Here is a 24893-nt window from a genome sequence, read left to right as displayed (position 1 = left end):
AATGTATATATATATATATCACCACCCTGTATATAATGTATATATATCACCACCCTGTATATAATGTATATATATCATCCCCCTGTATATAATGTATATATATCACCACCCTGTATATAATGTATATATATATATATATATATATATATATATATCACCACCCTGTGTATAATGTGTATATATCACCACCCTGTGTATATATATATATATCACCACCCTGTATATAATGTGTATATATCACCACCCTGTGTATATATATATATATATATCACCACCCTGTATATATATATATATATATATATATATATCACCACCCTGTATATAATGTATATATATATATATATATATCTCACCACCCTGTATATAATGTATATATCACCACCCTGTATATATTGTATATATATCACCACCCTGTATATAATGTATATATATATCACCACCCTGTATATAATGTATATATATCACCACCCTGTATATATTGTATATATATCACCACCCTGTATATAATGTGTATATATATATATATATATATCACCACCCTGTATATAATGTATATATATATATATCACCACCCTGTATATAATGTATATATATATCACCACCCTGTATATAATGTATATATATATCACCACCCTGTATATAATGTATATATATATCACCACCCTGTATATAATGTATATATATATCACCACCCTGTATATAATGTATATATATATCACCACCCTGTATATATTGTATATATATCACCACCCTGTATATATATATATATATATCACCACCCTGTATATAATGTATATATATATATATATATCACCACCCTGTATATATTGTATATATATCACCACCCTGTATATAATGTATATATATATCACCACCCTGTATATAATGTATATATATATCACCACCCTGTATATAATGTATATATATATCACCACCCTGTATATATTGTATATATATCACCACCCTGTATATAATGTATATATATATATATATATATATATATATATCACCACCCTGTATATAATGTATATATATATATATCACCACCCTGTATATATTGTATATATATCACCACCCTGTATATAATGTATATATATCACCACCCTGTATATAATGTATATATATATCACCACCCTGTATATAATGTATATATATATATATATATCTATCACCACCCTGTATATAATGTATATATATATATCACCACCCTGTATATAATGTATATATATATATATATATATCACCACCCTGTATATAATGTATATATATATATATCACCACCCTGTATATAATGTATATATATATATATATATATCACCACCCTGTATATATTGTATATATATCACCACCCTGTATATAATGTATATATATATATATATATCACCACCCTGTATATAATGTATATATATATATATATATATATATCACCACCCTGTATATATTGTATATATATATCACCACCCTGTATATAATGTATATATATCACCACCCTGTATATATTGTATATATATCACCACCCTGTATATAATGTATATATATATATATATATATCACCACCCTGTATATAATGTATATATATATATCATCCCCCTGTATATAATATATATATATCATCCCCCTGTATATAATGTATATATATCACCACCCTGTATATAATGTATATATATCACCACCCTGTATATATTGTATATATATCTATCACCACCCTGTATATATTGTATATCTATCTATCACCACCCTGTATATAATGTATATATATATCACCACCCTGTATATATTGTATATATATCACCACCCTGTATATAATGTATATATATATATCACCACCCTGTATATGAACATTTACAGGATCGGTTACTGGTTTTGCACCCAACAAAGGGCGCTCTGCCGATGTGCGATATTCTAACGTCTGATTTGGTTATTTTTGGGGCAGACAGACGCCATCTTTACACTTATTTTTCTTAGGCCTTAAATATCCTGAACGTCCTTAGTTGTGGATGTTGCAGTGAATCTCCATTTAGGGGTTAAACAGCAGGGTCCCCCCAGTATCTCAGCCAGCGGGCGCGGTTTAGGCGGGAGCACAGCCGGCGCTGTATTTCTGCGCCCCATTGGTTGTTTTCGGGCCGGCGTTTCCATGGCTCCCGCTTTCTTCTGTGATTTATATTGTTACAGTCGGGTCTGCGCCGGATTCAGCTGTCACACAAAGGCGCAATTATTCAGGACTGCGACCGCATCCAAAAACCAGAAAGCTCCACTGGGAGGTGTTGGCGTCCTGCCCGTGAGCCGTCAGCATTTCCCAAACTTCTGACATTTAATCAGTTGTAATGTCAGGGAGACAATGGCGTCGCGCTAATCTGCACTTCTGTTCAGTCTGTGAAGAGAGAAGAAAGAGCGAGGAATGTTACCGAGCGCCATCAATACTTGGCAGCGGGAACGGCTTCTCAATTAAAGGGACAGAGCGGAGGATGGAAACTAATAATGGAGTCCATCGTGTGGGGGATGGAGCCGCACTATAGGAAAACGACATGAAACCCCCGAAACCTGTGTCCTACAAATTACAGTTTAAACAGATTATGAAGCTTGGGGCCCCTCATATCGTACGCGGCTACACAGGGGTCTCCACCACCTTTGTGTATCCTGGTAATAGGGGCTCAGGGGGTCCAAATCCATTGGTGGTGAGAACTTTCCAGAAAGGGTGTCTGCCAACCAGGAAGAGGCGAGCAAACAGCAGGGCCCCCCGGTCCGGGGACGCAGGTATGGCGGCACGTCCCCTCCAGGAGAAGCTTATGGGGATAGTGCGAGAACAGATCGGCATAAGAGGGGTAGGGAACCATTGGCATGGCCCAGTGCCAGGGTCCAGGAAAGGAGGTCGGGGCAGTAACCATAGTGACCCTGGAGGTACGCCGGCTATCCGTATGGGCAGATAACCTCGGGAGACGGAGGCATCCGGGCCTGCAAGAGAGAACATCTGAGGGGAACACAAACCCACCAGGACCAAGGGATTGTTTGGTTATTGAATTACAGGAAAGTGGAATTAGGCTTTGACCATGAGGGCCGCCACCAAACCCGACCATACCAACAATCCGCCGGGGAGCTGCCGTCTGTATATAGGGCACAGTGATCCACAGCGCACACAGGTGACCCCATTGTATCGCGATGTTTTCTTGTGGGAATATTGTTTAGTGTAGAAATGTTTTCGTGGTTGTGGTGACAAAGCTCTGACGTCTTTATTTAACCCATTTATTTCCCATAGTAACAAGACAACATGTCCCCGGGTTTGTTTCTGTGCGGAGGGACGGCCATTTATAGATCCCTCAGGTGCAGAACGTGTTATTACTGAAGGCGCCGTCTACAATGGGCGCAGGTCACGGGCACTACATACGATGGTATCCCCTACGTATCTCAGCCCTGGATCCTGAGACCCTTCCAGGTCACAATGCGGAGGCTCTGGCTGTTTTGTGGTTATTTCCCTTAGAGGTAAAAGGCTGAAATGCGCCATCGGTCACAACAACTATTTTCAGCATCATAACCTTCGATTTGCTCCATTGTTTGGTCACATGTCCATTTTCTTTACCCATAGAAAGAAACTTAAATAATTACAAGTTCAGTATAAGAAAAACAAATGTCAGTATGGTATTAAAACCCGCACCATAACCGCACCCAGGGCTGCACCATAACCGCACCATGGCTGCACCATAACCGCACCATAACCGCACCATGGCTGCACCATAACCGCACCCAGGGATACACCATAACCGCACCATAACCGCACCATAACCGCACCATGGCTGCACCATAACCGCACCATGGCTGCACCATAACCGCACCCAGCGCTGCACCATAACTGCACCATGGCTGCACCATAACCGCACCCAGGGATACACCATAACCGCACCATAACCGCACCCAGGGCTACACCATAACCGCACCATGGCTGCACCATAACCGCACCATGGCTGCACCATAACCGCACCATAACCGCACCATGGCTGCACCATAACCGCACCATGGCTGCACCATAACCGCACCATGGCTGCACCATAACCGCACCATGGCTGCACCATAACCGCACCCAGGGCTGCACCATAACCGCACCATGGCTGCACCATAACCGCACCCAGGGATACACCATAACCGCACCATGGCTGCACCATAACCGCACCATAACCGCACCCAGGGCTACACCATAACCGCACCATGGCTGCACCATAACCGCACCATGGCTGCACCATAACCGCACCCAGGGATACACCATAACCGCACCATGGCTGCACCATAACCGCACCATGGCTGCACCATAACCGCACCCAGGGATACACCATAACCGCACCATGGCTGCACCATAACCGCACCATAACCGCACCCAGGGCTACACCATAATCGCACCATGGCTGCACCATAACCGCACCATAACCGCACCATGGCTGCACCATAACCGCACCCAGGGATACACCATAACCGCACCATAACCGCACCATAACCGCACCATGGCTGCACCATAACCGCACCCAGGGCTGCACCATAACCGCACCATGGCTGCACCATAACCGCACCCAGGGATACACCATAACCGCACCATAACCGCACCCAGGGCTACACCATAACCGCACCATGGCTGCACCATAACCGCACCATGGCTGCACCATAACCGCACCATGGCTCCACCATAACCGCACCCAGGGATACACCATAACCGCACCATAACCGCACCATGGCTGCACCATAACCGCACCATGGCTGCACCATAACCGCACCATGGCTGCACCATAACCGCACCATGGCTGCACCATAACCGCACCATGGCTGCACCATAACCGCACCCAGGGCTGCACCATAACCGCACCATGGCTGCACCATAACCGCACCCAGGGATACACCATAACCGCACCATGGCTGCACCATAACCGCACCATAACCGCACCCAGGGCTACACCATAACCGCACCATGGCTGCACCATAACCGCACCATGGCTGCACCATAACCGCACCATAACCGCACCATGGCTGCACCATAACCGCACCCAGGGATACACCATAACCGCACCATGGCTGCACCATAACCGCACCATGGCTGCACCATAACCGCACCCAGGGATACACCATAACCGCACCATGGCTGCACCATAACCGCACCATAACCGCACCCAGGGCTACACCATAACCGCACCATGGCTGCACCATAACCGCACCATGGCTGCACCATAACCGCACCATAACCGCACCATGGCTGCACCATAACCGCACCCAGGGATACACCATAACCGCACCATGGCTACACCATAACCGCACCCAGGGATACACCATAACCGCACCATGGCTGCACCATAACCGCACCATGGCTGCACCATAACCGCACCCAGGGATACACCATAACCGCACCATGGCTGCACCATAACCGCACCATAACCGCACCATGGCTACACCATAACCGCACCATGGCTGCACCATAACCGCACCATGGCTGCACCATAACCGCACCATGGCTGCACAATAACCGCACCCAGGGCTACACCATACCCGCACCATGGCTGCACCATAACCGCACCATGGCTGCACCATAACCGCACCATAACCGCACCCAGGGCTGCACCATAACCGCACCCAGGGCTACACCATAACCGCACCATGGCTACACCATAACCGCACCATGGCTGCACCATAACCGCACCCAGGGCTGCACCATAACCGCACCATGGCTGCACCATAACCGCACCCAGGGATACACCATAACCGCACCATGGCTGCACCATAACCGCACCATAACCGCACCCAGGGCTACACCATAACCGCACCATGGCTGCACCATAACCGCACCATGGCTGCACCATAACCGCACCATAACCGCACCATGGCTGCACCATAACCGCACCCAGGGATACACCATAACCGCACCATGGCTGCACCATAACCGCACCATGGCTGCACCATAACCGCACCCAGGGATACACCATAACCGCACCATGGCTGCACCATAACCGCACCATAACCGCACCCAGGGCTACACCATAATCGCACCATGGCTGCACCATAACCGCACCATGGCTGCACCATAACCGCACCATAACCGCACCATGGCTGCACCATAACCGCACCCAGGGATACACCATAACCGCACCATAACCGCACCATGGCTGCACCATAACCGCACCATGGCTGCACCATAACCGCACCATGGCTGCACCATAACCGCACCCAGGGCTGTACCATAACCGCACCCAGGGCTGCACCATAACCGCACCATGGCTGCACCATAACCGCACCCAGGGATACACCATAACCGCACCCAGGGCTACACCATAACCGCACCATGGCTGCACCATAACCGCACCATGGCTGCACCATAACCGCACCATAACCGCACCCAGGGCTACACCATAATCGCACCATGGCTGCACCATAACCGCACCATGGCTGCACCATAACCGCACCATAACCGCACCATGGCTGCACCATAACCGCACCCAGGGATACACCATAACCGCACCATAACCGCACCATGGCTGCACCATAACCGCACCATGGCTGCACCATAACCGCACCATGGCTGCACCATAACCGCACCCAGGGCTGCACCATAACCGCACCCAGGGCTGCACCATAACCGCACCATGGCTGCACCATAACCGCACCCAGGGATACACCATAACCGCACCATAACCGCACCCAGGGCTACACCATAACCGCACCATGGCTGCACCATAACCGCACCATGGCTGCACCATAACCGCACCATGGCTCCACCATAACCGCACCCAGGGATACACCATAACCGCACCATAACCGCACCATGGCTGCACCATAACCGCACCATGGCTGCACCATAACCGCACCATGGCTGCACCATAACCGCACCATGGCTGCACCATAACCGCACCCAGGGCTGCACCATAACCGCACCATGGCTGCACCATAACCGCACCCAGGGATACACCATAACCGCACCATGGCTGCACCATAACCGCACCATAACCGCACCCAGGGCTACACCATAACCGCACCATGGCTGCACCATAACCGCACCATGGCTGCACCATAACCGCACCATAACCGCACCATGGCTGCACCATAACCGCACCCAGGGATACACCATAACCGCACCATGGCTGCACCATAACCGCACCATGGCTGCACCATAACCGCACCCAGGGATACACCATAACCGCACCATGGCTGCACCATAACCGCACCATAACCGCACCCAGGGCTACACCATAACCGCACCATGGCTGCACCATAACCGCACCATGGCTGCACCATAACCGCACCATAACCGCACCATGGCTGCACCATAACCGCACCCAGGGATACACCATAACCGCACCATGGCTGCACCATAACCGCACCATGGCTGCACCATAACCGCACCCAGGGATACACCATAACCGCACCATGGCTGCACCATAACCGCACCATAACCGCACCATGGCTACACCATAACCGCACCATGGCTGCACCATAACCGCACCATAACCGCACCATGGCTACACCATAACCGCACCATGGCTGCACCATAACCGCACCATGGCTGCACCATAACCGCACCATGGCTGCACCATAACCGCACCATGGCTGCACAATAACCGCACCCAGGGCTACACCATACCCGCACCATGGCTGCACCATAACCGCACCCAGGGCTGCACCATAACCGCACCCAGGGCTACACCATAACCGCACCATGGCTACACCATAACCACACCTAGGTTTTTTGCTTGTGTCCATATTTAGCCTGTGCGGTGAAGGTGAAGCCTTACCGATCATCTATTCTGCACCTATTCATGGATTTTGTGGTGTTGCTGGTGATATAACCGCGTATCTTATAACCAGACTCTATACATGTCCATTAGAAATGTATTCCATGGTAACCTCCTCACCAGATCACTGTGTGGTTAGAGGTTATTTCACCATATTTTTTTCTCCTGTCTCCGAGGTGTTGGGAACGATTGTGATTGTATAGCCACTATGGATGCAGCCAGTATTAGGGGAGGTATAAGAGATGCCCCTTAAAGGAGTCCAGGGACAGAATTTATTTGGTTGACGTCCCAATTTAAATTAATAAAACTGTCCTGTAAACCTGATTACACCCGCCTCGCAGGCCAGATGCCACAATTGTTCTGATATGCCCAAAGGTTCTCCCTATATCGGTGTCAGTGCTGTGCTCTCGAATGCGCTCGGTGATGGGCTCGATCGTGTGCTCTGTCATGTGCTCTGGTGCGTTTGTGCTCGGTGATGTGCTCGGTGATTGCCTTGGTGATGTGCTTAGTGATGCTCTCTGTGATTGGCTAGGTAGTGTGCTCGGTGATGGGCTTGGTGGTGCGTTCAGTGATTTGCTCGGTGATGGGCTCGGTGATGTGTTCTGTGGTGGGCTCAGTGGTGGGCTTGGTGATTTGTGTTCTGTGGTGTGCTCAGTGGTGGGCTTGGTGATTTGTGTTCTGTGGTGTGCTCAGTGGTGGGCTTGATGTGTTCTGTGGTGTGCTCAGTGGTGGGCTTGGTGATTTGTGTTCTGTGGTGTGCTCAGTGGTGGGCTTGATGTGTTCTGTGGTGTGCTCAGTGGTGGGCTTGGTGATTTGTGTTCTGTGGTGTGCTCAGTGGTGGGCTTGGTGATTTGTGTTTTGTGGTGTGCTCAGTGGTGGGCTCGGTCATGTGTTCTGTGGTGTGCTCAGTGGTGGGCTCGGTGATGTGTTCTGTGGTGTGCTCAGTGGTGGGCTCGGTGATGTGTTCTGTGGTGTGCTCAGTGGTGGGCTCGGTCATGTGTTCTGTGGTGTGCTCAGTGGTGGGCTCGGTGATGTGTTCTGTGGTGTGCTCAGTGGTGGGCTTGGTGATGTGTTCTGTGGTGTGCTCGGTGATGTGCTCTGTTCTGTGGTGGGCTCAGTGATGTGTTCTGTGGTGTGCTCAGTGGTGGGCTCGGTGATGTGTTCTGTGGTGTGCTCAGTGGTGGGCTTGGTGATGTGTTCTGTGGTGGGCTTGGTGATGTGTTCTGTGGTGTGCTCGGTGATGTGTTCAGTGATTGTGTTCTGTTCTGTGATGTGCTCAGTGGTGGGCTTGGTGATTTGTGTTCTGTGGTGTGCTCGATGGTGGGCTCGGTGATTGTGTTCTGTGGTGGACTCAGTGGTGGGCTTGGTGATGTGTTCTGTGGTGTGCTCGGTGATTTTGTTCTGTGGTGTGTTCTGTGGTGTGCTCAGTGGTGTGCTCAGTGGTGGGCTTGGTGATGTGTTCTGTGGTGTGCTCAGTGGTGTGCTTGGTGATGTGTTCCGTGGTGGGCTTGGTGATGTGTTCTGTGATGTGTTCTGTGATGTGTTCTGTGGTGTGCTCAGTGGTGGGCTCGGTGATTTTGTTCTGTGGTGGGCTCGGTGATTTTGTTCTGTGGTGTGTTCTGTGGTGTGCTTGGTGATGTGTTCTGTGGTGTGCTCGGTGATTTTGTTCTGTGGTGTGCTCAGTGATGTGTTCTGTGGTGTGCTCGGTGATTTTGTTCTGTGGTGGGCTCGGTGATGTGTTCTGTGGTGGGCTTGGTGATGTGTTCTGTGATGTGTTCTGTGGTGTGTTCTGTGGAGGGCTTGGTGATGTGTTCTGTGGTGGACTCGGTGATGTGTTCTCTGGTGGGCTCGGTGATGTGTTCTGTGGTGGGCTCGGTGATGTGTTCTGTGGTGGGCTTGGTGATGTGTTCTGTGGTGGGCTTGGTGATGTGTTCTGTGGTGTGCTCAGTGATGGGCTTGGTGATGTGTTCTGTGGTGTGCTCAGTGGTGGGCTCGGTCATGTGCTCAGTGGTGGGCTCGGTGATGTGTTCTGTGGTGTGCTCAGTGGTGGGCTTGGTCATGTGTTCTGTGGTGTGCTCGGTGATTTTGTTCTGTGGTGGGCTCGGTGATGTGTTCTGTGGTGGGCTTGGTGATGTGTTCTGTGATGTGTTCTGTGGTGTGCTCAGTGGTGGGCTCGGTGATGTGTTCTGTGGTGTGCTCAGTGGTGGGCTCGGTGATTTTGTTCTGTGGTGGGCTCGGTGATTTTGTTCTGTGGTGTGTTCTGTGGTGTGCTCGGTGATTTTGTTCTGTGGTGTGCTCGGTGATGTGTTCTGTGGTGTGCTCGGTGATTTTGTTCTGTGGTGGGCTCGGTGATGTGTTCTGTGGTGGGCTCGGTGATTTTGTTCTGTGGTGGGCTCGGTGATGTGTTCTGTGGTGGGCTTGGTGATGTGTTCTGTGATGTGTTCTGTGGTGTGTTCTGTGGAGGGCTTGGTGATGTGTTCTGTGGTGGACTCGGTGATGTGTTCTCTGGTGGGCTCGGTGATGTGTTCTGTGGTGGGCTCGGTGATGTGTTCTGTGGTGGGCTTGGTGATGTGTTCTGTGGTGGGCTTGGTGATGTGTTCTGTGGTGGGCTTGGTGATGTGTTCTGTGGTGTGCTCAGTGATGGGCTTGGTGATGTGTTCTGTGGTGTGCTCAGTGGTGGGCTCGGTGATTTTGTTCTGTGGTGTGCTCAGTGGTGGGCTCGGTCATGTGCTCAGTGGTGGGCTCGGTGATGTGTTCTGTGGTGTGCTCAGTGGTGGGCTTGGTCATGTGTTCTGTGGTGTGCTCGGTGATTTTGTTCTGTGGTGGGCTCGGTGATGTGTTCTGTGGTGGGCTTGGTGATGTGTTCTGTGATGTGTTCTGTGGTGTGCTCAGTGGTGGGCTCGGTGATGTGTTCTGTGGTGTGCTCGGTGATGTGTTCTGTGGTGGGCTTGGTGATGTGTTCTGTGGTGGGCTCGGTGATGTGTTCTGTGGTGGGCTTGGTGATGTGTTCTGTGGTGTGTTCTGTGGTGTGCTCAGTGGTGGGCTCGGTGATGTGTTCTGTGGTGGGCTTGGTGATGTGTTCTGTGGTGTGCTCAGTGATGGGCTTGGTGATGTGTTCTGTGGTGTGCTCAGTGGTGGGCTCGGTGATTTTGTTCTGTGGTGTGCTCAGTGGTGGGCTCGGTGATTTTGTTCTGTGGTGTGCTCAGTGGTGGGCTCGGTCATGTGTTCTGTGGTGGGCTCGGTCATGTGTTCTGTGGTGGACTCGGTGATGTGTTCTGTGGTGTGCTCAGTGGTGGGCTCGGTGATTTTGTTCTGTGGTGTGCTCAGTGGTGGGCTCGGTCATGTGTTCTGTGGTGGACTCGGTGATGTGTTCTGTGGTGGGCTCGGTGATGTGTTCTGTGGTGGGCTTGGTGATGTGTTCTGTGGTGTGTTCTGTGGTGTGCTCAGTGGTGGGCTCGGTGATGTGTTCTGTGGTGGGCTTGGTGATGTGTTCTGTGGTGTGCTCAGTGATGGGCTTGGTGATGTGTTCTGTGGTGTGCTCAGTGGTGGGCTCGGTGATTTTGTTCTGTGGTGTGCTCAGTGGTGGGCTCGGTGATTTTGTTCTGTGGTGTGCTCAGTGGTGGGCTTGGTCATGTGTTCTGTGGTGGGCTCGGTCATGTGTTCTGTGGTGGACTCGGTGATGTGTTCTGTGGTGTGCTCAGTGGTGGGCTCGGTCATGTGTTCTGTGGTGTGCTCAGTGGTGGGCTCGGTCATGTGTTCTGTGGTGGGCTCGGTGATGTGTTCTGTGGTGGGCTCGGTGATGTGTTCTGTGGTGGGCTCGGTGATGTGTTCTGTGGTGTGCTCAGTGGTGGGCTTGGTGTTATGCTTGCTTGTCTGTATGGTTCAGATTATTAGCTAAGTCAGTTGCCCCTCCTCTATCTATGCATCAGCTTTGATGGGAGTCCATGTCACAAGAAAGTGGAGGGGCCGGCACCTCAAGTCTGGAGCTGGGACATCGGGCAGTATTGAGAATTACAGGACATTGTCTTCATTGTATATGGTGGAGGGGCTACGGTCTGTGCCATTACCTGACACTACTTTAGGTATTGGAACATGTTCATACGGGAGCCTCTGTGCTCAAACCAAATCCTGATGATCCCCTGTGAAGACCTGACAATATAACTAAAGAGCGGCACCCGCCATGTGAAGAACTTTCTCTTTATTAAACTTTCATGTTTTATCCAGTGCGATCTCTGAGGACGTTACGTGGGGACCTGGGGGACGCACCATATTCTGATCGGGAACTCTACAGATGCCGGATTCTTCTGCTGTTGTGTTGTATGAGATAGAAGTGAAGAGTTAATGTGTCTGTTCTGTTTTTTGGAGGTGATCACACGTCGGCCATGTTTGTCCAGGGTCTCGGAGAACACTCGTTGTACTCTGCCGCCTCCTGGGAAATGGGTAGATTTCAGGGAGATTTATTATGTGATCAGAGCCAACGCCGTCCGATCATCCAGAACTATAAACATCCGCCTGCGTTACCGTCTCTTCTTCCACCCAGGAGATATCACACACAATCTGTAACCGCCAATAACCATCCCCCGCTCTGCGGCGGCCGACCATCTGAGGGGTCTCAGCACCCGACCCCCCACACAACGTAATGAGACGTAAGAGGATAAATCACCAGAAAATAAAGGAATCTAGGTAGGAATGAGAAGTTATACTGGGAGTTGTAGTTCTGTATCATGTGGCGGGACCAGGTCAGGATATTGAGGGTTTTCTGTATTTAGTGATTTACATTTATTGGTGACCTTTGACCCATTAGTTAGAAGAGTATTCCAGCCCCTGACGTCTTCACTACAGACATTGTGACCGTCAGATACAAACCACGAGTGACATTGAGGGTTAATGTTCCTTCTTTCCCACGTCCCTCACTGACCTGTGCCCCATCCTATTCTGGATTCAGATAAACAGATTCACCATCACAGCGGGTGCCATAAACATCTTGGGACCCCCTCAATGAGGCAGAATGGAGAGCCGATCTGTAGCAGTGCCCCCCCCCCCCCCCCCGCTGTGGTGGACCGGCTCCTTGATCCAGAGCGGTGATGGAGGCCGAGGGGCATGGAACCCGGTGATCCTGTAAGGTTTCTGGTTATAAAGGGGCCGCCTCGTGGCCTTTATAAATGTCTTGTGTTGTTATTGCATTTAAAGGACAATATTCTCAGATTAGTTATCGAACATACCGCACGTCTGCCACAAAGAGTTCCGTAACTTCACTGCCACTGCTCTGACATATAACACTATCCTACGGCCCCCTACCCTGGAGACAGTTAGTAGAAGAAGGTGGTAAGTGGTGATGGATAAAGAGGACTTGTGGCCTCTTCTGACCTGTAGCCTGTCCTGACTTGTGGCCCGTCCTGACGTGGTCGCTTCTGATCTGTGGCCCGTCCCACCTTGTGGTCTGTCTTGATCCGTGGCCTTTCCTGACCTGTAGCCCATCCTGACTTGTGGCCTCCTCTGACCTGTAGCCTGTCCTGACTTGTGGCCTCTCCTCACCTGTAGCCCGTCCTGACTTGTGGCCTCTCCTCACCTGTAGCCCGTCCTGACTTGTGGCCTCTCCTCACCTGTAGCCTGTCCTGACTTGTGGCCTCTCCTCACCTGTAGCCTGTCCTGACTTGTGGCCTCTCCTCACCTGTAGCCCGTCCTGACTTGTGGCCTCTCCTCACCTGTAGCCCGTCCTGACTTGTGGCCTCCTCTGACCTGTAGCTCGTCCTGACTTGTGGCCTCCTCTGATCTGTAGCCCGTCCTGACTTGTGGCCTCTCCTCACCTGTGGCCTCTCCTCACCTGTGGCTTGTCCTCACCTGTGGCCTCTCCTCATCTGTGGCTTGTCCTGACTTGTGGCCTTTCCTGACCTGTAGCCCGTCCTGAATTGTGGCCTGTCCTGACTTGTGGTCTCTTCTGATCTGTGGCCCGTCCCGACTTGTGGTCTGTCTTGATCCGTGGCCTCTCCTGACCTGTAGCCCGTCCTGACTTGTGGCCTCTCCTGACCTTTAGCCTGTCCTGACTTGTGGCCTCTCCTGATCTGTGGCCATTCTGAATTGTGGTCTCTCCTGATCCGTGACCTTTCCTGACTTGTGGCCTTTCCTGACCTGTGGCCTCTCCTCACCTGTGGCTTGTCCTGACCTGTGGCCTCTCCTCACCTGTGGCCTCTCCTCACCTGTGGCTTGTCCTGACTTGTGACCTCACCTGTAGCCCGTACTGACCTGTGGCTTGTCCTGACCTGTGGCCTCTCCTCACCTATGGCTTTTTCCTCACCTGTGGCTTGTCCTGACCTGTGGCCTCTCTTCACCTGTGGCTTGTCCTGACCTGTGGCCTCTCCTCACCTGTGGCTTGTCCTGACCTGTGGCCTCTCCTCACCTGTGACTTGTCCTGACCTGTGGCTTATCCTCACCTGTGGCCTCTCCTCACCTGTGGCTTATCCTGACCTGTGGCCTCTCCTCACCTGTGGCTTGACCTGACTTGTGGCCTCTCCTCACCTGTGGCTTATCCTCACCTGTGGCCTCTCCTCAACCGTGGCTTATCCTGACCTGTGGCCTCTCCTCACCTGTGGCCTCTCCTCACCTGTGGCCTCCCCTGACCTGTGGCCTCCCCTGACCTGTGGCCTCTCCTCACCTGTGGCCTCTCCTCACCTGTGGCTTGTCCTGACCTGTGGCTTGTCCTGACCTGTGGCTTGTCCTGACCTGTGGCTTGTCCTGACCTGTGGCCTGTCCTGACTTGTGGCCTCTCCTCACCTGTGGCTTATCCTGACCTGTGGCCTCTCCTCACCTGTGGCTTATCTTGACCTGTGGCCTCTCCTCACCAGTGGCTTGTCCTGACCTGTGGCTTGTCCTGACCTGTGGCCTCCCCTGACCTGTGGCCTCTCCTCACCTGTGGCCTGTCCTGACCTGTGGCCTCTCCTCACCTGTGGCCTCTCCTCACCTGTGGCCTCTCCTCACCTGTGGCTTGTCCTGACGTGTGGCTTGTCCTGACCTGTGGCTTGTCCTGACCTGTGGCTTGTCCTGACCTGTGGCTTGTCCTGACCTGTGGCTTGTCCTGACCTGTGGCTTGTCCTGACTTGTGGCCTCTCCTGACTTGTGGCCTCTCCTCACCTGTGGCCTCTGCTGACTTGTGGCCTCTCCTCACCTGTGGCCTCTCCTGACTTGTGGCCTCTCCTGATCTATTTCAATAAATACAATCTTAGAAATCTATGATAAATTGACAACTGGGTGTTACCACTAGTGGGCATGTCACTAATCAGTGCTGTCTGTTCGTGGACACGCCTAGTTGTCAATATATTCATACATTTCCAGGAGGAGTAATAGAACACAAGATGCTCCAGAATTGCTATTTTATGGTCAGGAGAGCAGACAGCTCTTTATTGTTGAGGCCATTGAAATGACCGTAATCCACGATACTCCTTGGGGTGGGTGGTTGTGTATAGGGGGCTCCTGCAACCGGTGATGTTACTCTGAGGGTCGGTGACCTCTGACCCCTGAAAATGGTCAGAACTGGGGGAAAAAAATTGTGCATTTGCTTTTACCCCTAATATGTGCAGAACGTGGAATGATGGATGTGTCAGATATGGGAGGCGAGGGTTAATTCTGAGGACATGTCCGCCATGTTTACCTTCCCTCCTGCTCTCTCCCACTCGTAGGACGCTTACACCGCGACCCTGATCAATGGGACGTCTCTATGTACATCTGCACGAGAGGCCTACGCTGTCCTGGAGAAGACCCCCCCGGCTGTGGCCGTACTGAGGTCCTCGGGGGTGTTCCTGATCTTTCTAGGGAAGGTAATAATTATATTATACATCAGAACGCTGTGATTGGCCGGTATTACCGCTGAGTGTCCCAGCCCGATCGTGGGTCTATAGGTTGTGGTCTGGCTCTAGTAATGTTCTTTTACAACTTCCACTTCCTCATGTAAACTAATGGGAGTTGTAGTTCCTGGCTCTTATACTGCAAAAGTGTCAGCAAATTATTAATTATTAATTTGTGTGTATGGGGGCATCCTGACTAAATCCTGTGTGTATGGGGGCGTCCTGACTAAATCCTGTGTGTATGGGGGCGTCCTGACTAAATCCTGTGTGTATGGGGGCATCCTGACTAAATCCTGTGTGTATGGGGGCGTCCTGACTAAATCCTGTGTGTATGGGGGCGTCCTGAATAAATCCTGTGTGTATGGGGGCGTCCTGAATAAATCCTGTGTGTATGGGGGCGTCCTGACTAAATCCTGTGTGTATGGGGGCATCCTGACTAAATCCTGTGTGTATGGGGGCATCCTGACTAAATCCTGTGTGTATGGGGGCATCCTGACTAAATCCTGTGTGTATGGGGGCATCCTGACTAAATCCTGTGTGTATGGGGGCGTCCTGACTAAATCCTGTGTGTATGGGGGCATCCTGACTAAATCCTGTGTGTATGGGGGCGTCCTGACTAAATCCTGTGTGTATGGGGGCGTCCTGACTAAATCCTGTGTGTATGGGGGCGTCCTGACTAAATCCTGTGTGTATGGGGGCGTCCTGACTAAATCCTGTGTGTATGGGGGCATCCTGACTAAATCCTGTGTGTATGGGGGCGTCCTGACTAAATCCTGTGTGTATGGGGGCGTCCTGAATAAATCCTGTGTGTATGGGGGCGTCCTGAATAAATCCTGTGTGTATGGGGGCGTCCTGACTAAATCCTGTGTGTATGGGGGCATCCTGACTAAATCCTGTGTGTATGGGGGCATCCTGACTAAATCCTGTGTGTATGGGGGCATCCTGACTAAATCCTGTGTGTATGGGGGCATCCTGACTAAATCCTGTGTGTATGGGGGCGTCCTGACTAAATCCTGTGTGTATGGGGGCGTCCTGACTAAATCCTGTGTGTATGGGGGCGTCCTGACTAAATCCTTTGTGTATGGGGGCGTCCTGACTAAATCCTGTGTGTATGGGGGCGTCCTGACTAAATCCTGTGTGTATGGGGGCGTCCTGACTAAATCCTGTGTGTATGGGGGCGTCCTGACTAAATCCTGTGTGTATGGGGGCGTCCTGACTAAATCCTGTGTGTATGGGGGCGTCCTGACTAAATCCTGTGTGTATGGGGGCGTCCTGACTAAATCCTGTGTGTATGGGGGCGTCCTGACTAAATCCTGTGTGTATGGGGGCGTCCTGACTAAATCCTGTGTGTATGGGGGCGTCCTGACTAAATCCTGTGTGTATGGGGGTGTCCTGACTAAATCCTGTGTGTATGGGGGCGTCCTGACTAAATCCTGTGTGTATGGGGGCGTCCTGATTAAATCCTGTGTGTATGGGGGCGTCCTGACTAAATCCTGTGTGTATGGGGGCGTCCTGACTAAATCCTGTGTGTATGGGGGCGCCCTGACTAAATCCTGTGTGTATGGGGGCGTCCTGACTAAATCCTGTGTGTATGGGGGCGTCCTGACTAAATCCTGTGTGTATGGGGGCGTCCTGACTAAATCCTGTGTGTATGGGGGCGTCCTGACTAAATCCTGTGTGTATGGGGGCGTCCTGACTAAATCCTGTGTGTATGGGGGCGTCCTGACTAAATCCTGTGTGTATGGGGGCGTCCTGACTAAATCCTGTGTGTATGGGGGCGTCCTGACTAAATCCTGTGTGTATGGGGGCGTCCTGACTAAATCCTGTGTGTATGGGGGCGTCCTGACTAAATCCTGTGTGTATGGGGGCGTCCTGACTAAATCCTGTGTGTATGGGGGCGTCCTGACTAAATCCTGTGTGTATGGGGGCGTCCTGACTAAATCCTGTGTGTATGGGGGCGTCCTGACTAAATCCTGTGTGTATGGGGGCGTCCTGACTAAATCCTGTGTGTATGGGGGCGTCCTGACGAAATCCTGTGTGTATGGGGGCGTCCTGACTAAATCCTGTGTGTATGGGGGCGTCCTGACTAAATCCTGTGTGTATGGGGGCGTCCTGACTAAATCCTGTGTGTATGGGGGCGTCCTGACTAAATCCTGTGTGTATGGGGGCGTCCTGACTAAATCCTGTGTGTATGGGGGCGTCCTGACTAAATCCTGTGTGTATGGGGGCGTCCTGACTAAATCCTGTGTGTATGGGGGCGTCCTGACTAAATCCTGTGTGTATGGGGGCGTCCTGACTAAATCCTGTGTGTATGGGGGCGTCCTGACTAAATCCTGTGTGTATGGGGGCGTCCTGACTAAATCCTGTGTGTATGGGGGCGTCCTGACTAAATCCTGTGTGTATGGGGGCGTCCTGACTAAATCCTGTGTGTATGGGGGCGTCCTGACTAAATCCTGTGTGTATGGGGGCGTCCTGACTAAATCCTGTGTGTATGGGGGCGTCCTGACTAAATCCTGTGTGTATGGGGGCGTCCTGACTAAATCCTGTGTGTATGGGGGCGTCCTGACTAAATCCTGTGTGTATGGGGGCGTCCTGACTAAATCCTGTGTGTATGGGGGCGTCCTGACTAAATCCTGTGTGTATGGGGGCGTCCTGACTAAATCCTGTGTGTATGGGGGCGTCCTGACTAAATCCTGTGTGTATGGGGGCGTCCTGACTAAATCCTGTGTGTATGGGGGCGTCCTGACTAAATCCTGTGTGTATGGGGGCGTCCTGACTAAATCCTGTGTGTATGGGGGCGTCCTGACTAAATCCTGTGTGTATGGGGGCGTCCTGACTAAATCCTGTGTGTATGGGGGCGTCCTGACTAAATCCTGTGTGTATGGGGGCGTCCTGACTAAATCCTGTGTGTATGGGGGCGTCCTGACTAAATCCTGTGTGTATGGGGGCGTCCTGACTAAATCCTGTGTGTATGGGGGCGTCCTGACTAAATCCTGTGTGTATGGGGGCGTCCTGACTAAATCCTGTGTGTATGGGGGCGTCCTGACTAAATCCTGTGTGTATGGGGGCGTCCTGACTAGATCCTGTGTGTATGGGGGCGTCCTGACTAAATCCTGTGTGTATGGGGGCGTCCTGACTAAATCCTGTGTGTATGGGGGCAGCCTGACTAAATTTTGTGTGTATGGGGGCGTCCTGACTAGATCCTGTGTGTATGGGGGCGTCCTGACTAAATCCTGTGTGTATGGGGGCATCCTGACTAAATCCTGTGTGTATGGGGGCAGCCTGACTAAATTTTGTGTGTATGAGGGCGTCCTGACTAAATCCTGTGTGTATGGGGGCATCCTGACTAGATCCTGTGTGTATGGGGGCGTCCTGACTAAATCCTGTGTGTATGGGGGCAGCCTGACTAAATTTTGTGTGTATGGGGGCGTCCTGACTAGATCCTGTGTGTATGGGGGCGTCCTGACTAAATCCTGTGTGTATGGGGGCATCCTGACTAAATCCTGTGTTCTCTCTGGAGATAAACTAGAAACAGAGGAGTCTGGAGGAGGACAGAGGAGTCTGGAGGAGGACAGAGGAGTCTGGAGGAGGACAGAGGGGTCTGGAGGAGGACAGAGGGGTCTGGAGGAGGACAGAGGGGTCTGGAGGAGGAGGACAGAGGGGAACAGAGGAGTCTGGAGGAGGTAAACAGGGGTTTAGAGGATGAAGGAGGAGAACAGAAGATGAGGAGGAGTCTGGAGGAGGAGGACAGGGGACTGGAGGAGGACAGGAATGTGGAGGGAGGAGGAGGACAGAGGGGTCTGGAGGGAGGACAGAGGGGTCTGGAGGGAGGACAGAGGGGTCTGGAGGGAGGACAGAGGGGTCTGGAGGGAGGACAGAGGGGTCTGGAGGGAGGACAGAGGGGTCTGGAGGGAGGAGGAGGAGGACAGAGGAGAACAGAGGAGTCAGGAGGAGAACAGAGGAGTCAGGAGGAGAACAGAGGAGTCAGGAGGAGAACAGAGGAGTCAGGAGGAGAACAGAGGAGTCAGGAGGAGAACAGAGGAGTCAGGAGGAGAACAGAGGAGTCAGGAGGAGAACAGAGGAGTCAGGAGGAGAACAGAGGAGTCAGGAGGAGGACAGAGGAGTCAGGAGGAGGACAGAGGAGTCAGGAGGAGGACAGAGGAGTCAGGAGGAGGACAGAGGAGTCAGGAGGAGGACAGAGGAGTCAGGAGGAGGACAGAGGAGTCAGGAGGAGGACAGAGGAGTCAGGAGGAGGACAGAGGAGTCAGGAGGAGGACAGAGGAGCCAGGAGGAGGACAGAGGAGCCAGGAGGAGGACAGAGGAGCCAGGAGGAGGACAGAGGAGCCAGGAGGAGGACAGAGGAGCCAGGAGGAGGACAGAGGAGCCAGGAGGAGGACAGAGGAGCCAGGAGGAGGACAGAGGAGCCAGGAGGAGGACAGAGGAGCCAGGAGGAGGACAGAGGGGTCCGGAGGAGGACAGAGGGGTCCGGAGGAGGACAGAGGGGTCCGGAGGAGGACAGAGGGGTCCGGAGGAGGACAGAGGGGTCCGGAGGAGGACAGAGGGGTCCGGAGGAGGACAGAGGAGTCCGGAGGAGGAGGAGGACAGAGGGGTCCGGAGGAGGACAGAGGGGTCCGGAGGAGGAGGAGGAGGACAGAGGGGTCTGGAGGAGGAGGAGGACAGAGGAGTCTGGAGGAGGAGGAGGACAGAGGAGTCTGGAGGAGGAGGAGGACAGAGGGGTCCGGAGGAGGACAGAGGGGTCCGGAGGAGGAGGAGGAGGACAGAGGGGTCTGGAGGAGGAGGACAGAGGGGTCTGGAGGAGGAGGAGGACAGTGGAGTCTGGAGGAGGAGGAGGACAGTGGAGTCTGGAGGAGGACGACAGGGGTCTGGAGGAGGACGACAGGGGGGTCTGGAGGAGGACGACAGAGGGGTCTGGAGGAGGACGACAGAGGGGTCTGGAGGAGGACGACAGAGGGGTCTGGAGGAGGACGACAGAGGGGTCTGGAGGAGGAGGAGGAGGACAGAGGGGTCCGGAGGAGGAGGAGGACAGAGGGGTCCGGAGGAGGAGGAGGACAGAGGGGTCCGGAGGAGGAGGAGGACAGAGGGGTCCGGAGGAGGAGGAGGACAGAGGGGTCCGGAGGAGGAGGAGGACAGAGGGGTCCGGAGGAGGAGGAGGACAGAGGGGTCCGGAGGAGGAGGAGGACAGAGGGGTCCGGAGGAGGAGGAGGACAGAGGGGTCCGGAGGAGGAGGAGGAGGACAGAGGGGTCCGGAGGAGGAGGAGGAGGACAGAGGGGTCCGGAGGAGGAGGAGGAGGACAGAGGGGTCCGGAGGAGGAGGAGGAGGACAGAGGGGTCCGGAGGAGGAGGAGGAGGACAGAGGGGTCCGGAGGAGGAGGAGGAGGACAGAGGGGTCCGGAGGAGGAGGACAGAGGGGTCCGGAGGAGGAGGAGGAGGACAGAGGGGTCTGGAGGAGGAGGAGGACAGTGGAGTCTGGAGGAGGAGGAGGAGGACAGAGGGGTCTGTAGGAGGACAGAGGGGTCTGGAGGAGGAGGAGGAGGACAGAGGGGTCTGGAGGAGGAGGAGGAGGACAGAGGGGTCTGGAGGAGGAGGAGGACAGAGGAGTCTGGAGGAGGAGGAGGACAGAGGAGTCTGGAGGAGGAGGAGGACAGAGGAGTCTGGAGGAGGAGGACAGAGGAGTCTGGAGGAGGAGGAGGACAGAGGAGTCTGGAGGAGGACGACAGAGGAGTCTGGAGGAGGACGACAGAAGAGTCTGGAGGAGGAGGACAGAGGGGTCTGGAGGAGGAGTCTGGAGGAGGAGGACAGAGGGGTCTGGAGGAGGAGGACAGAGGAGTCTGGAGGAGGAGGACAGAGGGGTCTGGAGGAGGAGGACAGAGGGGTCTGGAGGAGGAGGGGGAGGACAGAGGGGTCTGTAGGAGGAGGAGGAGGACAGAGGGGTCTGGAGGAGGAGGAGGAGGACAGAGGGGTCTGGAGGAGGAGGAGGACAGAGGGGTCTGGAGGAGGAGGAGGAGGACAGAGGAAACTGGAGGAGGAGGACAGAGGAGTCTGGAGGAGGAGGATAGAGGGGTCTGGAGGAGGAGGATAGAGGGGTCTGGAGGAGGAGGAAGACAGGAGTCTGGAGGAGGACAGAGGAGTCTGGAGGAGGAGGACGGAGGGGTCTGAAGGATGAAGGAGAACAGAGGAGCCTGGAGGAGGAGGAGTCTGGAGGAGGAGGAGGAGAACAGAGGAGTCTGGAGGAGGAGGAGGACAGAGGGGTCTGGAGGAGGAGGAGGAGAAGGAGGAGGAGGAGAACAGAGGGGTCTGAAGGAGGACAGAGGAGTCTGGAGGAAGAGGAGTCTGGAGGAAGAGAACAGGGGAGACTGGAGGAGGAGAACAGGGGAGTCTGGAGGAGGAGAACAGGGGAGTTCTGAGGAGGAGAACAGGGGAGTCTGGAGGAGGAGAACAGGGGAGTCTGGAGGAGGAGAACAGAGGAGTCTGGAGGAGGAGGACAGAGGGGTCTGGAGGAGGAGGAGGAGGACAGGAGTCTGGAGGAGGAGGACAGAGGGGTCCGGAGGAGGAGGAGGACAGAGGAGTCTGGAGGAGGACGACAGAGGGGTCTGGAGGAGGACGACAGAGGGGTCTGGAGGAGGACGACAGAGGGGTCTGGAGGAGGACGACAGAGGGGTCTGGAGGAGGACAGAGGGGTCTGGAGGAGGAGGAGGAGGACAGAGGGGTCTGGAGGAGGAGGAGGAGGACAGAGGGGTCTGGAGGAGGAGGAGGACAGAGGGGTCTGGAGGAGGAGGAGGACAGAGGAGTCTGGAGGAGGAGGACAGTGGAGTCTGGAGGAGGAGGACGACAGAGGAGTCTGGAGGAGGACGACAGAGGAGTCTGGAGGAGGACGACAGAGGAGTCTGGAGGAGGACGACAGAGGAGTCTGGAGGAGGACGACAGAGGAGTCTGGAGGAGGACGACAGAGGAGTCTGGAGGAGGACGACAGAGGAGTCTGGAGGAGGACGACAGAGGAGTCTGGAGGAGGACGACAGAGGGGTCTGGAGGAGGAGGACAGAGGGGTCTGGAGGAGGAGTCTGGAGGAGGAGGACAGAGGAGTCTGGAGGAGGAGGACAGAGGGGTCTGGAGGAGGAGGACAGAGGGGTCTGGAGGAGGAGGGGGAGGACAGAGGGGTCTGTAGGAGGAGGAGGAGGACAGAGGGGTCTGGAGGAGGAGGAGGAGGACAGAGGGGTCTGGAGGAGGAGGAGGAGGACAGGGGGGTCTGGAGGAGGAGGAGGACAGAGGGGTCTGGAGGAGGAGGAGGAGGACAGAGGAGTCTGGAGGAGGAGAACAGAGGAGTCTGGAGGAGGAGAACAGAGGGGTCTGGAGGAGGAGGATAGAGGGGTCTGGAGGAGGAGGACGGAGGGGTCTGGAGGATGAAGGAGAACAGAGGAGCCTGGAGGAGGAGGAGAACAGAGGAGTCTGGAGGAGGAGGAGGACAGAGGGGTCTGGAGGAGGAGGAGGAGGAGAACAGAGGGGTCTGAAGGAGGACAGAGGAGTCTGGAGGAAGAGGAGTCTGGAGGAAGAGAACAGGGGAGACTGGAGGAGGAGAACAGGGGAGTCTGGAGGAGGAGAACAGGGGAGTCTGGAGGAGGAGAACAGGGGAGTTCTGAGGAGGAGAACAGGGGAGTCTGGAGGAGGAGAACAGGGGAGTCTGGAGGAGGAGAACAGAGGAGTCTGGAGGAGGAGGACAGGAGTCTGGAGTACGAGGACAGAGGGGTCTGGAGGAGGAGGAGGACAGAGGGGTCTGGAGGAGGAGGACAGAGGGGTCCGGAGGAGGAGGAGTCTGAAGGAGGAGAACGGTGGAGTCTGGAGGAGGAGAACGGAGGAGGAGGAGGACAAAGGGGTCCGGAGGAGGAGGACAGAGGGGTCTGGAGGAGGAGGACAGAGGACTCTGGAGGAGGAGGAGGACAGGAGTCTGGAGGAGGAGGACAGAGGGGTCTGGAGGAGGAGGAGGACAGAGGGGTCTAGAGGAGGAGGAGGACAGAGAGGTCTGGAGGAGGAGGAGGACAGAGGGGTCCGGAGGAGGAGGAGTCTGAAGGAGGAGAACGGAGGAGTCTGGAGGAGGAGAACGGAGGAGGAGGAGGACAGGGGTCCGGAGGAGGAGGAGGACAGGAGTCTGGAGGAGGAGGACAGAGGGGTCTGGAGGAGGAGGAGGACAGGAGTCTGGAGGAGGAGGACAGAGGGGTCTGGAGGAGGAGGAGGACAGGAGTCTGGAGGAGGAGGACAGAGGGGTCTGGAGGAGGAGGACAGAGGAGTCTGGAGGAGGAGGACAGAGGGGTCTGGAGGAGGAGGAGGACAGGAGTCTGGAGGAGGAGGACAGAGGGGTCTGGAGGAGGAGGACAGAGGGGTCCGGAGGAGGACAGAGGGGTCCGGAGGAGGAGGAGGAGGACAGAGGGGTCTGGAGGAGGAGGAGGACAGAGGGGTCCGGAGGAGGACAGAGGGGTCCGGAGGAGGACAGAGGGGTCCGGAGGAGGAGGAGGAGGACAGAGGGGTCTGGAGGAGGAGGACAGAGGGGTCTGGAGGAGGAGGAGGACAGAGGAGTCTGGAGGAGGAGGAGGACAGTGGAGTCTGGAGGAGGAGGAGGACAGTGGAGTCTGGAGGAGGACGACAGGGGTCTGGAGGAGGACGACAGGGGGGTCTGGAGGAGGACGACAGAGGGGTCTGGAGGAGGACGACAGAGGGGTCTGGAGGAGGACGACAGAGGGGTCTGGAGGAGGACGACAGAGGGGTCTGGAGGAGGAGGAGGAGGACAGAGGGGTCTGGAGGAGGAGGAGGACAGAGGGGTCCGGAGGAGGAGGAGGACAGAGGGGTCCGGAGGAGGAGGAGGACAGAGGGGTCCGGAGGAGGAGGAGGACAGAGGGGTCCGGAGGAGGAGGAGGACAGAGGGGTCCGGAGGAGGAGGAGGACAGAGGGGTCCGGAGGAGGAGGAGGACAGAGGGGTCCGGAGGAGGAGGAGGAGGACAGAGGGGTCCGGAGGAGGAGGAGGACAGTGGAGTCTGGAGGAGGAGGAGGAGGACAGAGGGGTCTGTAGGAGGACAGAGGGGTCTGGAGGAGGAGGAGGAGGACAGAGGGGTCTGGAGGAGGAGGAGGAGGACAGAGGGGTCTGGAGGAGGAGGAGGACAGAGGAGTCTGGAGGAGGAGGAGGACAGAGGAGTCTGGAGGAGGAGGAGGACAGAGGAGTCTGGAGGAGGAGGACAGAGGAGTCTGGAGGAGGAGGAGGACAGAGGAGTCTGGAGGAGGACGACAGAGGAGTCTG

General features: G+C 54.1%; 1 protein-coding gene across 6 annotated transcripts in view; it reads left to right on the top strand.

Annotated features, from left to right (window-relative positions):
* The first annotated feature begins 2021 nt into the window (after window positions 1–2021).
* Window positions 2022–24893, top strand: part of SLC44A3 (solute carrier family 44 member 3) — a 36149-nt gene continuing 13277 nt past the window's right edge. Inside the window, exons 1-3 of one of the 6 annotated variants that reach the window (XR_008880414.1) lie at window positions 3321–3477; window positions 12120–12437; window positions 15428–15565. Coding sequence is in view for 3 of the 6 variants with exons in the window: in XM_056554132.1 (XP_056410107.1) it covers window positions 2526–2822; window positions 15428–15565 (435 nt within the window). In the remaining 3 variants the exon portion in view is untranslated. Of the gene's footprint in view, window positions 2823–2858; window positions 3138–3320; window positions 3478–11591; window positions 12438–15427; window positions 15566–24893 lie in introns of those variants that run through there. The other 5 variants (XM_056554132.1, XR_008880412.1, XM_056554134.1 and 2 more) reach the window with 5 other exon arrangements.

Source organism: Hyla sarda, unplaced genomic scaffold, assembly GCF_029499605.1.
Source record: "Hyla sarda isolate aHylSar1 unplaced genomic scaffold, aHylSar1.hap1 scaffold_578, whole genome shotgun sequence".
Taxonomy (NCBI): domain Eukaryota; kingdom Metazoa; phylum Chordata; class Amphibia; order Anura; family Hylidae; genus Hyla; species Hyla sarda.
The sequence above is the reverse complement of the archived record's forward strand: the minus strand, read 5'-3'. Positions and strand labels throughout refer to the sequence as shown.